The 13,481-nt window shown below is 43.3% G+C and overlaps 2 protein-coding genes across 7 annotated transcripts in view; both read right to left on the bottom strand.

The window, feature by feature from the left end:
• kif21a (kinesin family member 21A) overlaps nt 1-3,059 on the bottom strand; it is a 41,187-nt gene extending 38,128 nt beyond the window's left edge. For 2 of the 3 annotated variants that reach the window (XM_026311504.1, XM_026311503.1), the window contains exon 1: nt 2,683-3,045. In XM_026311504.1, the coding sequence (XP_026167289.1) occupies nt 2,683-2,726 (44 nt within the window). In that variant the 5' untranslated portion in view covers nt 2,727-3,045. Of the gene's footprint in view, nt 1-2,682 lie in introns of all 3 variants that reach the window. The other variant, XM_026311501.1, reaches the window with a different exon arrangement.
• Nucleotides 3,060-4,907: 1,848 nt separating this feature from the next.
• Nucleotides 4,908-13,212, bottom strand: LOC113133425 (proton myo-inositol cotransporter-like). Of its 4 annotated transcripts, none has more exons than XM_026312237.1 (12): nt 13,156-13,212; nt 11,613-12,088; nt 10,384-10,543; nt 9,509-9,717; nt 9,221-9,329; nt 8,866-9,029; nt 8,521-8,635; nt 8,222-8,347; nt 7,826-7,944; nt 7,444-7,596; nt 6,956-7,128; nt 4,908-6,027 (listed from the first exon to the last, which is right to left on the bottom strand). In XM_026312237.1, the coding sequence occupies exons 2-12, from the start codon at nt 12,058-12,060 to the stop codon at nt 5,926-5,928; spliced, it is 1,878 nt and encodes a 625-aa protein (XP_026168022.1). In that variant the 5' UTR covers nt 12,061-12,088; nt 13,156-13,212; the 3' UTR covers nt 4,908-5,925. The 4 variants fall into 4 exon arrangements, with proteins under 4 accessions (XP_026168022.1, XP_026168021.1, XP_026168020.1 ...); XM_026312236.1 differs by lacking the exon at nt 13,156-13,212 and having other exon boundaries at nt 4,908-5,851; nt 5,959-6,027; nt 11,613-12,385; XM_026312235.1 differs by lacking the exon at nt 13,156-13,212 and having other exon boundaries at nt 11,613-12,385.
• Between the last annotated feature and the right edge of the window lie 269 nt (nt 13,213-13,481).

Here is a 13,481-nt window from a genome sequence, read left to right as displayed (position 1 = left end):
CAAATGTTTTTGAGCTTTGTGTTTCTTTGTTGGAGGTTTGAAAGAACAGGACATTAAGCTGGAGTCTTAAACTGATTCAACAATCTCAACTCAGTCCTGAAAACAATCCAAGTATTATGGCTTAAACTGTTTCTGTTTTCTAAGATAAGCACACACACATATCTGGTAGCTGGTTGGGTTGATTTGGCCTTAAGCAGCCGAGAGAATGAATTTAAGCTGGTTTTGCGTGTGCACAGTGACAGTCAATAGTCCGGACGAACTGCATTGCCAGTTGGGAGCAGTTAAAACATGTCACTCAAAATCCTTCATTAGAGTTCGGTTTAAAAACCATCGTGCTAATTGCAACACTGGTTTTAAAAGCAGCACTATATCCTAAAAGCTTCACAATTGTAGCTCACTGGCGGAAGTTAAAAGCTTAAAACCTGCCCCATGTATTTCATTGAGAAAGATGAACTGTGCTTTTTCCTCTGTATAATTTAGAAAGAACTGTAATGTCATGTGCTAAAATTAGGGCTGTAATTTTAGTTCCTGGAACCAGAACACAAAACACCCACTTCTCACTGAATGGATGCTGTCCACACTTTGCAATTTGCTCTTGGAAAGACTTTTAGAGCACTCAAGTCGTTTTAAACACCTACTTACTGCAATATCCACTTTGGACAAACATGCATTTCTGTGAGTTTTACTTAGTGCCCACATTTTCTGTTGGAATTTACCTTCACTGTAAATATTCTGATCAGAAAATGGCTCATCTGCCAATCTAGTTACCTCACACGAACCCAATAATTAATTGATCGATATTTGCAGCTCTGACTGCAACGTAGACTCGGTTGCTAGTTGCCATAATAAAAGTAAAGCAGTCTTACTGTCCAGTGGTGCAATAAATCCTGCCTTCATGGTTTATTGTTTTAATGTTCAGGTTTTGTTGAAACTGTCAGACTCACGACAGGTGTTTCTATTTTATGTAAAACAGGTGTTCATATCTATTTTGTCCACCCCAGGCTAAACCAGGAGAAACACGGTTTCAACATGACCCCACAGTGCATGTTTCCAAATGATAATCAACAAAAAGGGCTATAATAAGGCAGGATTTAGTGTGACTATATTAGTTTTAGCTACATGCACCTCATAAACTAGTGAACACTACAGATAACACAGACCTGAATTGACACACAGACTCAACCTAAACCGATTTTAAGGCAATATTCATTGTAAGGAATAGTGTTATATAGCATGAGACCAGTACAGCTGTTCTGTCCTGTAACTGTGCAGCATGAACAGATCTGCTGCTGGACTGCAGGGGGGGGGGCAGAGACTCCTGACCGCATCACAGGGGAACGTGGGACCAAACCCAGACCCGGATTCTCTCGTTAGACACCGATCACTGGAAACAGGCGTCTCTGATTTCTGATGTGCAGTTTGTTGCAGCAGCTAATTAAAGTGGTTCTTCACTGTCCCTCACTCTGGGGATTATGTGTCCCTGGATGCTCCTTACTCAAAACAAGCTGATGTTTATTGACACTGTCAGTGACAATATTGGTGTTTCAGTCTCTTTCATGGTGAATTTCTTAGAAAGAACCTAGAGAAAGAAGCACTATGACAATATCGAGTTCTGACACCAGTCCTGGTATTTTCTGATGATATTTTTCCTCATTTTCTAATTTTCTATTTTGTATTTGATTCTGTTTCCTGATTTGCAGAGTATTTCCTGTCTCTGTATGTGCATAATGTCCAAGAATAAAACCAGTCCACAAATATCAGCTGCATCAAGACGTAGACCGTCCCCATCTGAACGGGGAGCTCAGGACAAACATGCTCCAGAATGATGATGCACTTTTCTGAACACGTGCACATCAGGGAGAGTGTTGGACACAAATGAGATGCTGCAACCGTGGACCCCCAAAACCCTCAAAAAAACAACAGACTCAAAGGGGGAGAGACAAGCTATGAGCGACAGTACAGACATTATCTGTTATTTTCATAAGCGTCAAGGTCTCTTGTGTGAGACAGACATGAGGCAGACTCTGGTTTCCCATTATGCCGCTCAGTGTGGGTGGGGGCTGCCTACTTCAGCACAGCACATGCATTAAGTGCAAGCTGACAAACCTAACAGGTCTGAATAGGTTGTAAGAGACTTGATTCACTGAGAGGCCTGTCCATTCAGTGTCCACCGACAAAGAACAGACTTGACAGCGTTACAGGAGCTGCACTGAACGGTCCACTGTCCTTTCCTTGAAACCTGGCTGTCAGTGAAGCTCTTCTTTCATCGATTAACTGTCGGTCTGCAGGAGGCTTGGAGGAGAGGCCAGGCTTGTGGAGAAACACAGGCTGATTGTCTCTCTCTCTCTCTCTCTCTCCCACCCTTTCTTCTTCTCATAGCTCAGCCCTTACACCAGATGAGATCATCCCTCTCGGTGCAAGCACAGTGAGCAGGACGCGGCCCATCTGTGCGCAATGTGTGCGCAATGTGTGCGCAATGTGCACCTGTGCAGCGGTTGTGATGCTTTATGGTTTTTGCTGCTGGATGTCCAGACCTCACTGCGCGTTACGCTTAAATCCTCACGGCGCTCAGGTGTTTCGTGGGCCCGCGGCACTGACTCACAGGTGGCACCGGGCCATTCAGACACTGCTACGCATTTAGCGGGTGATGGGAAATTTAAAAAAGACGCTTTAGTGACTTACCTCAGGGCCACACGGACTGAGCTTTCATCCTGCCCGCTCGTCATGGCTCCTCGTTCAATAATTCATAGACAAAGAACAAAAAAGCGGGTATGTTTGTGTTGGCTCCGTGCCCTGGCAAAACAGCCAGAAAAAAGTGCGCACACTCCCCCACCGGCAGTGCGGAGCTGCTCACCTCGACTCCAGCGCCGCCATTTCTAAACAAACACAAAAAATAAACATCTCAGCGGTTTTCAGACATGAAATCGGCGAGACGGACTGCCCGCATGTCGCGTCTACACGCACCGCATCTCTGCGCAGTTCAGCCCGATGCTTCGGCTCCGAATCGACTCACATGCAGACCGCAGCCGCTAGTGACCTACTGCCGCGGCCGCGCACACACGCACACGCACATACACATACACAGGTTCAACACCGCGCGCGCACTCTCTCTACTGCGTTTACGCACCGGGGAGCGAGCCGCAATGCGTCAGCAAACCACGCCCCCGGGAGTCGGCTGCGAGGTGACGTCACAACAAGGTGAGGAGGACTAATGAACTTTAATGAGGTGAAGATTTAAAGGAATAATTAGTGCATTTTTAAGTTACCCCATGTTGTTTAAAAATATACCGTTTTTACCCCAAAGTAAAGCTGCAGCTCACTGGTTTGAACTGTTTTGAGAATTGTTTTACTCATTTTATAAGAAAAAATGTCAAATATTTGCTGTTTTCGAAACTCTAAGATATGAGGATTTGATGTTTTCTTAGTCATAGTAAACAAACAATTTTGGATTTTGGTCAAATAAAACGAGACATATTTTCTTGCATCGCATTGTAGACGAAATGAATCAGAAAATAACTGGCAGATTAATCAATAATGGAAATACCACATTGTAAAGGTCCTTTGTTACAAGTAAAACACCTACATTTAAATATCGTTATTCAGGTGGAAGTATGGAAATATACCTGAACCATCAGCAGAAAAAACAAACATGTTAAAAACACATTGCTGGCAAATGTAACATGAAGCCTTTTAAAAAAAGGTTTAAATGTCTGTTTTTTGTATTATTTACCTTTTTTTTTACCTTATTGCGATATTTACCATCCTGATGGAGTCTTACCTTCTAAATATGCATTTTTATTATACTGGTCTGTTTATTTATAATAATAAGTTATTTCAGTGATTTCTTCTAAGTGAAAAACAGCCAAATTGTTTCCAGTGTCTATGTTCTGGCCTAAACTGCTGCTGTAGTCCAGTCTTTAGTGAACATCTAGCGCCCCCGTGTGGCCAGGAAGCATCATGGCACTGTGTGAAGGCAGTGGAGATGAAGCACACAGTCATTTTAGGTCATTTTTATTGAGTAGTGGCACAGAAAGAACATCTTTTTGATGACATCCAGCACAAGTTCACAGTGGTTACTTTGTTTTAATAAATTGTAATGCAAACCAAGACAACACACCATAAATTCTAGCTTTGCAGTTGTAGGTTTTGGCCGTGAGAGAGGTATTATTTTAACTGAATGTTTGATATTGTCTTCTACAGCAGTGTTGGACTGGACTGTGTTACTCTGAGGTGTTTCTGTGTTTTGGTCCATCGCATTTACAAACATGAGGGTGGATAAATAACAGCTGACAGGACAAAAGTATTGGACGTGCCCCTGCAACCAACCTATAAGCAACACAAACACAATGAAGCAGGTGAAGTCAGGATTAGTTTTTCTCAAGTTGCATATTTGGAGTTTGATTAGTGTGTAAAAAGCCTCCAACAGTCCGCTTGACTGCTGCTGGCCTTTTACACCATGAATACAAGAGTCTTGTTACAAGCCTATCAAGTTACCGCGACAGGAAGCCACGGCAAAATAAAGGCTAGCTAATGACTACACACCTGTGTCACCTGAGAATCTTTGACTATTTATATGTACTTTGGTTTAACTACACTCTGGGCCACAATCTATTTAAAAATGTTCTCCCATCCACTGCTACCCTGCACCATCCCAGGTTAATATTTGACAACGTCCTCCCCACGTGGACGTCTCTTTAAACACGGGTTACAAAGTGGTTGACACAGCTGTTGGTTTAGTTGTCTTGAACCTTGAAGGGTTGGTTCACCCAAATTATATAGCTCAACTTTATGTTTGGTGCTTGCAACACTGAACTTGATTTTTGAACACTATAAATGAAGTTCTCAAACCCAGGGCAAGTAAAATCAAAGCTGCAGACATGAAGAGATACAACCAGAGATACTATGTGGAGATTAAAAAAAATTTATTCTTCCTCCACTTTTCAAGCACAAATGCACATTTGCCTGGCCCATCTTCTAAAAGCTGCAGATTCTTCCAGTGAAAACAAGCACTTTAGTATTTCAATACATCGGTTTGGGCTCTGAGAAACCACAATGTGCATTTCTTGTATTTTCTGACACTTCATAGACAAAATCTGTTTATGAAGAAGATAATCTGCAGCTCAAAGTTTGATTTTTTTTGTGAATTGTACTAAACATTTGATTTACTATACACAGTAACAGACAGTATCTTTGAGATTGCATCACTTAGTGTATGTTTATTTTCTATTAAGAAACAAGAGTATGAGCATAGAGACATATAAACACTGTGAACATTTCATGTACAAAATGTAAATGTACAGTACCAGTACCAAGATGATCGTACTTCATTTGCCATTAGGTTAAAATGGATGTACGGCATGTGAAGCTCAGTTGACCTTAAGATGTTTCTGTTTTCAAACATCCCTCTGAATAAACTCATCATTACTGTCCACGATTTACCCTCTTTCTATCAATAGGAGTTACATAAACAGTGGCAGGGAAGAATCACTGATATCATATTGTTTGTGACTTTCAAAACAAATATGACATTGTGTGAAAGGACAATGGATCTGTAACCACAAAATATGTAGCTATACATACTGAGCATTTCTGCCCCATATAAATATGCAGGTTTTGTGCAATTTTGCAATGTTTCACTTATAGTAAAGCTATTGAGTGTAGGTATTCCTACACCATAGGAAACAAACACAAGCACTTCTCATTTACATAGTCGATTCCTAGCCTGCTTTGTGATGAGACCATTTCACTTTTTAATACTAAATCAGTTTTTAGATAAGAGCAGGACTAAAGCACTAATAAAAGTGTGCTAGTGCAAACAGGACGAACTGTATAAAGCTGTTCAGGGCTTGAGCTGTGGAAACAAGGACATGAAATTGGACATTAAAAACGTATATTTAGCACTGCTGTAGTTTGGCAGAAAGGTTATTAGTGCACTTGGTGCCTTGATATAATACTTACAGTTATATAGGTTATTGCACTGTCTGACCCCATCGCTCCATAGTTTTCTGGTCTGACTTCCAAACCTTGCTAAAAAAAAAAAATTCAAGAGCAACTTGTTCTAATAAATTTGACATATAAAAATTCTTTTTCCCCACACAAAGACACTTTGTAATGTCTCCCACTGTGCAAACTATAGCACCAATCAACTCAATCAGCCCACTGATTTGTAGATTCTTAAGAAAAAGTTAATGTTAGGAATGTGTTTTGAAGGAGTCCAACAGAATGTAAAGGCATACACATAGAAAACAATGACAGTGATTGAAATTGTCACGTTTCCATGTTGTATCTACAAACACATTGTTGCTGGTGTCAGTCTTGTAGTCTGAGGGTGCTAATGAAAGGCAGATGGTCTGACTGCATTTAAGAAGGCTTCTTCACCTGGAAATGAACTTGTCTTGATGAGGAAATAGTGAGTCAGCTACCAGGTCACTTAGTTTCCAAACTCACTGAAAAGATTTGTTTCCATCATGGGAAAACAAAAAGCCTTCCCCGTAGTCCATCTCTTACGTCCTGATTATATTTGCATATAATCAGTTTGTTCAGCAACAACTTTCCTTAAAAAAAAAAAAAAAAAAAAAAAGTACCTGCTCACCCTAATCCCAAGAAATCCTGCTTCACTGTTCTACACAGAGGACAGGTGACGGGAAACGAGGAGAATACACAACTGAAAAATGAAAAGCAGAGCAACTCCCAGGTGAGACAAAAGCAGAAAGAGAACTGTTGGTGAAAGAGTGACCTGGGTGGGGGAAAGTGCCAGCTGTAGTCAGCACGTTTTGCTGATGTCCGACTGCAGCCACCAGAAGGCAGCATGCCCACTTTTCCTCCCCACATCAGCGCTTTGTCCAAACCCAACCAAAAAGATGGAAACCGAAAGCGAGACCCAAGAGACCACGCATTGACACTACTCAACGTCCGAGGCATCGTTGTCAGAAGGGAGGTAGTTGCTGCCTTTTACCCTGATGTAGTGGACGTGGCGATTGCCGCCTGGCGACGAGGCTCCACAGGAACAGAGCTGACCGGTGAACAGGTTCTCGATGTCCTCCAGCTGCAGACCCTGGGTCTCTGGGAGGCAGCCCTGGACAAACACTAGAGCCAAGACCACCAGGCCAGTGTACATGAAGAACGCACCTGGAAAACACATTCACTGTGAGAGTATAACCTTAATAATAAAAATGAAACTGGAGGCGAAATTACTTCACATTTTGAACGTTAATGTCTTTTCATGGACACAGAACCAATGGCTGGAAAAAAGGGTACACAACAGGCCTTGAAAAAGGGAACAGACTAACCATGAAAATCTCTGTTCTAAACAGCAGAGCTGAGCTGAGAATGGCTTGGCTTCAAATGGGGGCTAAAACGTTTTGCGACATGTGATCTCAGACTACCTCGCTTCACATGGGAAAGGATATTTTAAAAATATTTACCATCCTGATGGAGTCTTACCATAATAGGTCAGAAACTCAGCAGCATGGAGGAATGTCAGAGACACCAGGACGTTGAAGATCCAGTTGACACCAGCTGAGCAGGCGTTGCCAGTGCTGCGTGCCCACAGTGGGTAGATCTCCGAGTTCACCGTCCAAGGCATGGGGCCCATACCTTACCAAGATAATATGTGTGTCATTTCTTAAACTGACATATGCAACGGTACATCAGATATTTCTTATTCTTCATGATCACATTCACGATTACTGCAATTTGTACTGCTCAGGGTAAAATAAAGAGAAACTGTCGTCTGTGTTGAAAGATGCATTGAGTCTGTAAGTCAGAGGAAGAGGATTAAATGTGAGATGATGTTTGATAAAACAATGTAAAAGTAATTTCAGACCTGGAGCAAAGAATGCAAGGTAGAGGATGAGGCCCAACATGACCATCCAGGAGTAGGATGTGGGACAGTAGTTGTAAGCCCAGATTGGGGTGTCAACTGCCTCTGTCTGGTTGGAACATCTGGATAAATAAATAAATAATAAAGGTTTTGCTCATGTACCTTAATAATGCAGGTACTTCTGACTTATTTTGTCAGAATACAGTAACCTCCTCTTTTCAAATTCCAAAGATAATGTTGTTTCTTTCTTCTCAATGATGCAGAAAGTGGGTGCATTTCCCTGACATCACTATTTCTGACGCTGTTCACATACAAATCAATGTAACTGCAGGGACGATATTTAAATGGGGCATTTTGAGAGTCTTGTTGACACAAACACACAGATGATCGGTGTCTGACCTCCCCCACGCTGCGTGATCTGTGGCCGCTTGACTGACGGGAACACAGGAGGAGTCATACACTCCAGTGCTGTTTTCACGAAAGCAAAATCCACAATCAGGATCCAACATGCAGTGTTCACAGGACCTGGAAGAATAAAAACTGAGCTTTATTACAGGAGCTACTAAAGACGTCACATGTTACAACCCACTTTTCCCTGAAAAACATATTTTATTATAATCATGAGATGAGAAACCAGATGTTCAGGAACAGGAGGCAAAACTGATGTTTAGCAATGCAGCTGTGTAATGGCTTCTTACCCATAGAGTCTGCAGGTGGAGTTTTGAGAGCTGACTGGGTGGAGGGTGACAGGTGGTGAACTCAGAGCAGACAGCAAGAACCCTACAGCCAGCAAAGTCAGACTCAGACCAGTACCTGCACATGTAGAAAAACCAGGCCCTGAGTAAAAGCTCTACTAAAGAAAAACATGAATAAATGATGAACGTAAAAACTGCATCTGCATCAAAAACTAAATTCTGCAGAAAGACACTGTATAAGAGAAACATCACAATCTTAATAAAACGGAGAATTCCAACTAAGAATGATTCAACTTTAATTTATTTAATTATATAAGATAATGTGTAGCACTAATTCACATTACAAACCTAAAAGACTGCCCAGGATCAGCTTCCTGCGGCCCACTGTCTCCACCAGCCACACTCCAGCCAAAGTGAACACGAAGTTAGTAGCAGAAGTGGCAGCAGCCAACCAGATAGCCTGTTTATCATCACGCACCCCTGCCATCTGCAGAATGGTTGCACTGTAGTACCTGATAAATGCAAACAGTCACTGAAGTGTTATACCAGTTTGCTTTTCAGCTCTCACCAAATCGCAACAGATCAGGGCAAAGTACACGCAAGCTGTGATTTAACGTTTCTGCTTTTACAATACAGGGTGAGCGTATAATACAGAAGGGAGGTAATTATGTGTGAGCTCTTATGAGATAAATAAATGACCTACATGACGGTGTTTATCCCAGACAGCTGCTGAAACATCTGGAGGCCACAGCCGACAATTAGAGCCCTGCGCGTCGGAGCGTGCTTCAGGATCCGCAAAATAATGAGGCCTCCTAACAAACAAGCAAAAGTCTTTGATAAATATTAAAATTTCACCTTGTGTGCCTTTATTTTCTTTTCAATCGTGGTAATCGGTTTTCTCCATGTTTCAAATGGATGTTTTCACATGCAGACAAAACTGCATGTTGCCAGTGCCTCCATTATTCTTTCTGTTTTCAGAGAGATCCTTCACCTCCACCCGCCTCTTTCTCTTCTTCCTCAATGCTGGTTCTGATGGTGTCATACTCCTCGTCAACGCCCTGGTGTCCTCTGATGCGGCTGAGAACTTGCCGGGCCTCTTGACTCCGGCCCTTCTGGAGCAGCCAACGGGGACTCTCAGGCAGGAAGAGGAAGCCGATGAACTGCACCACTGCGGGAATAATGGACATACCCAACATGTACCTACAGTACGGACAGAAGGAGGAGGAGTGAAGGGGACAGGATATCCAGCACCGATTCTTAAAGTGGAGTCCAAAGACTGTATCACGAGCTACACAACAACAATGATACTGTGTATAAATGACCTCAGACATATAATTAAAGAGAGTGGAGCAGACACACACACACACACACACACACACACACACCTCTAAAGTGCGGCTGTGTTTTTTTTGGCGGTGAGAAGACACACACCTAAATGCTGCACTTTGTTTACTCAGTGGCCTGTCAGTGTCCTGATAAACAGGTCTACTGTGGCGACGCTACTCGTGAGTTATTAACTTGTGTTAAGCTTGTCCTTCAGGCAGCACTTCTGCTCAGGCTCGGTGCAGATTTAACACAGTACTGAAGTCGCCTGTGGGGACACGCGGCCCTAAAGACTAAAATCTGAGAATAAAAGTCTCTGGTTCGCAGTAAAACGACACAGATTCCAGGACGTGAAGGTCTCTAACATCATCGCCTGTAGTCTGTGAGATGTCCACTGATACGTATCTGCAGATCTTTGGGTGTTCGCCATACACCTGCACATATACACCACCACTGTGTGCAATGAGCGAGCAACAGGACAGAGACATGACAGAGCTCAACAAAGGTGAACAGCAGCAGCAACAGTGTCAAAGAAACAAGTACCTCCAGCTGTCGTGGCTCAGATAACTGAAAGCCCCATCGACTACACTGGCAATGAACTGGCCTCCAGTGATGAAGAGGGCGTTGATAGTGACCAGCTGACCCCTCAGGTGAGGGAGGGAAACTTCAGCAATGTACACAGGAACCGTCATAGAAGCAATGCCTGATGGGGAAAAAAGAAAGAGTTTCCATTTGACTCACACAAATAGTCCTCCCCAATCCTGAGACAATAATAATAATCTGAGATCTTACATGATCAGCAGTCCTGCGCTTCAGGCAAACAGGACACAGTGGAAAAGCAGGTATGGTGAGATCAGAGCCGGCCTGGGAGGGGACTCCCCAGACCTGCTCAATGGCCTAGATAATATTCTGACGCTAGAGGCAAAAGTTTGGATCCCAAATTTACAGCACTCACTGCTCATTGACTTGAATATCATTAAAAATCTGTGAGTTATTACAAACATGGGGTGTGTGTATGTGTGTGTGTGTGTGTGTGTGTGTGTGTGTGTGTGTGTGCACAGCAGCTTCCCAGAATATGAAGAACAATAAACATGTTAGCTGTAACAAAAACTGAGAGATCTGACTTAGTAAAGTGACCAAACATTTGCAAATGTCATAACTATCCATCCATCCATCATCTAGACCCCCTTAGACCAGGGTCCCAGGGATCAGCTGGAGCCCATCCCAGCTCTCTCTGGGTGAAAGGCAGGGGTCCACCCTGGACAGGTCCCCAGTCCATCACAGGGCCACATAGAGACAAACAACCTCACACACTCACACTCACTCCTATGGGCAATTTAGAGTCACCAATCAACCTGACATACATGTTTTTGGACTGTGGGAGGAAACCAGAGTACCTGGAGAAAACCCACACAAGCACAGGGAGAACATGCAGACTCTACACAGAAAGGCCCCTGATGGGTTTCAAACCAGGAACCTTCTTGATGTGAGGCAACACTGCTAACCACTAACCACCATGCTGCCATGACTATATTTCTTCTATTTTTAAGTCCATTAAATAAGCAGTGATAGTGCACAGGCACAGAAGAAAGGCTGCTTGCTTGACACCCCTGTGTGCTCCAGGGGTTGAACTTTCTTATTTTCACATTAAAAGTCTAAATCCAACTTTTCCTAAAACTGTATGAGGTGTGAACGTGATAAGGTGCAGATCATCTCACTGTACCTGGACAGGTAAAGGTGCACTGTATGAAGTAAGTGCATTAAAGTCTCACCTATTCCCAAACCAACTATGATTCTGCCCACAAGAAGGACCACTTTGTCTGGGGCAAAACTCAGGATGAGGCCTCCAGTACTGAAGAGGAGACTGGCCACAAGGATGCAGATCCTGCGCCCCAGCAGGCCGTTCAGATACCCCCCACTCAGGGACGAGAGCGCCGCAGCCCCCACGGTGCTGGAAACCACCAGCTCCTGCCACAGAGCGTTCAGGTGCATCTCCTTCTTCAAGACCAGCATGGCCCCAGAGACCACGCCAGTGTCGTACCCGAAGAGAAATCCTCCCAGGGCGGAGAAGAACGCCAAGACGTAGACGAACCTCGATGTGGACGCACCTTGGTATTGGACGTCCCCATCACCAGCAGAGTCCGAAGACGGGGATTCAATGAGACCCTGCTCCCCATCATCCCCTGGACTCTGGCTCCCGCGGCCGATGATGTTGCTCATGTGCGTCAGGCTGTATTCACTGCGGCTCCTGGACATAGAGGAAACCTGGCGTTTACCCACAGCAGTCAGTTTGTGTGACACACCGAGGAGGTCTGACAGGTCCCCATGGGTGCAGGCACCGAAACAGGAGCGACTTGACAAAACCTTAGTCGAAGCAGAAGCGCAAAAGACGCTAACACACCCAAATGTTCACAGTTTCTGAGCTAATGTTTCCGTGAGGTTTCGCGATAAGCCCCCGGTGGAAAACTGCGTCTTAACTCCGCACTTTATTGGCCTCAAAGTGACTTTGTCTACAACTTACTGTGCCACGGCTCTCCTCTGAGCGCCCATGTTTACGCAGCATCACCTGACTGCCCCACTGCCAATGGTGTTTCAGCTAAAAAAAAAGAAAGTTGTCCGCTTTACAATTTCTCGTGAACGCAACGCCGGCTGCTGTCAAAATAACTTTAATGAATCCCTGTTTTTAAATCAAGCCTATAATCTGTGTTTAGAATTTACACCATGTACATAATCAATAATTGGCCTGGATATTTATTTGGGGTAACGTGTTTACAGTTTTACTGCCGACCTGTGGGTCTTTACCTCTCGGTGACTTTGTTGTTCTGAAGCCGACCTGTCCGCCTGTGGAGACCTGTCTCTTTAACTCAGCGCAGAACTTCGTTCAAAATTTCTATTTTTATTCAATCCTTTCACATCGCAAGTGTTTTTATTCAACAAAACAAAGGTTTAGACATGTATCGTGTCTCCTCGTCAATTCGGCCTATCAATTTCCCTCCAATTGGCTTTTAATGGGTGCACAGAATGAAGTATTTAGATCATTTATTCATACAGGTGTCACATTGTGACAAGATGTAAGACCTTTAAAACAGAACAAAAAACTCAAAAACACCCAGCAATAAACTACATGTTCAATAATGCAAACATAAAAACAAAACATATAGCCCATCAAACAACCTCAAATTCAGTCCTCGGATCTTAGCCCATAGAATCTGCCCCTATGCAAAGTGCGGTGGGTTATATGAACAGGCATTAAATATAAAATGTTAAGACCGTGCACAGTAAAAGTATAATATAACTAATATAATATAACTCTACCTTTGAACAGCTTGTTCCGCACTGCTGCAGCTGGTGGGCTCTTCAGCAACTAGGAAGTCTGATCATATGATGGGTTATTGCCACATGAACACACCCACTATTATTGTTCATACTCTGCTGAGCTTTGAGCGATGCGCACATAGCACACAACTGTTTACATTCTCAGCCTTGTCAAACAGCTTGAATTTGTATCATAGATTAAGGTGTGTGGTGAAGACCAGCTGCTCCTTGTAAAAGATAAAGATTTTTACACCCTGTGGTGCTGTAGGATAATAGGTAGAGTACTGCATTTACTTACTAGTTATTATTACTATTATTGTTGTTGT

This window comes from Mastacembelus armatus, chromosome 6 (genome assembly GCF_900324485.2).
Source record: "Mastacembelus armatus chromosome 6, fMasArm1.2, whole genome shotgun sequence".
Lineage (NCBI taxonomy): Eukaryota > Metazoa > Chordata > Actinopteri > Synbranchiformes > Mastacembelidae > Mastacembelus > Mastacembelus armatus.
Note: the sequence above shows the minus strand (reverse complement) of the source record. Positions and strands in the feature narration are given on the sequence as shown.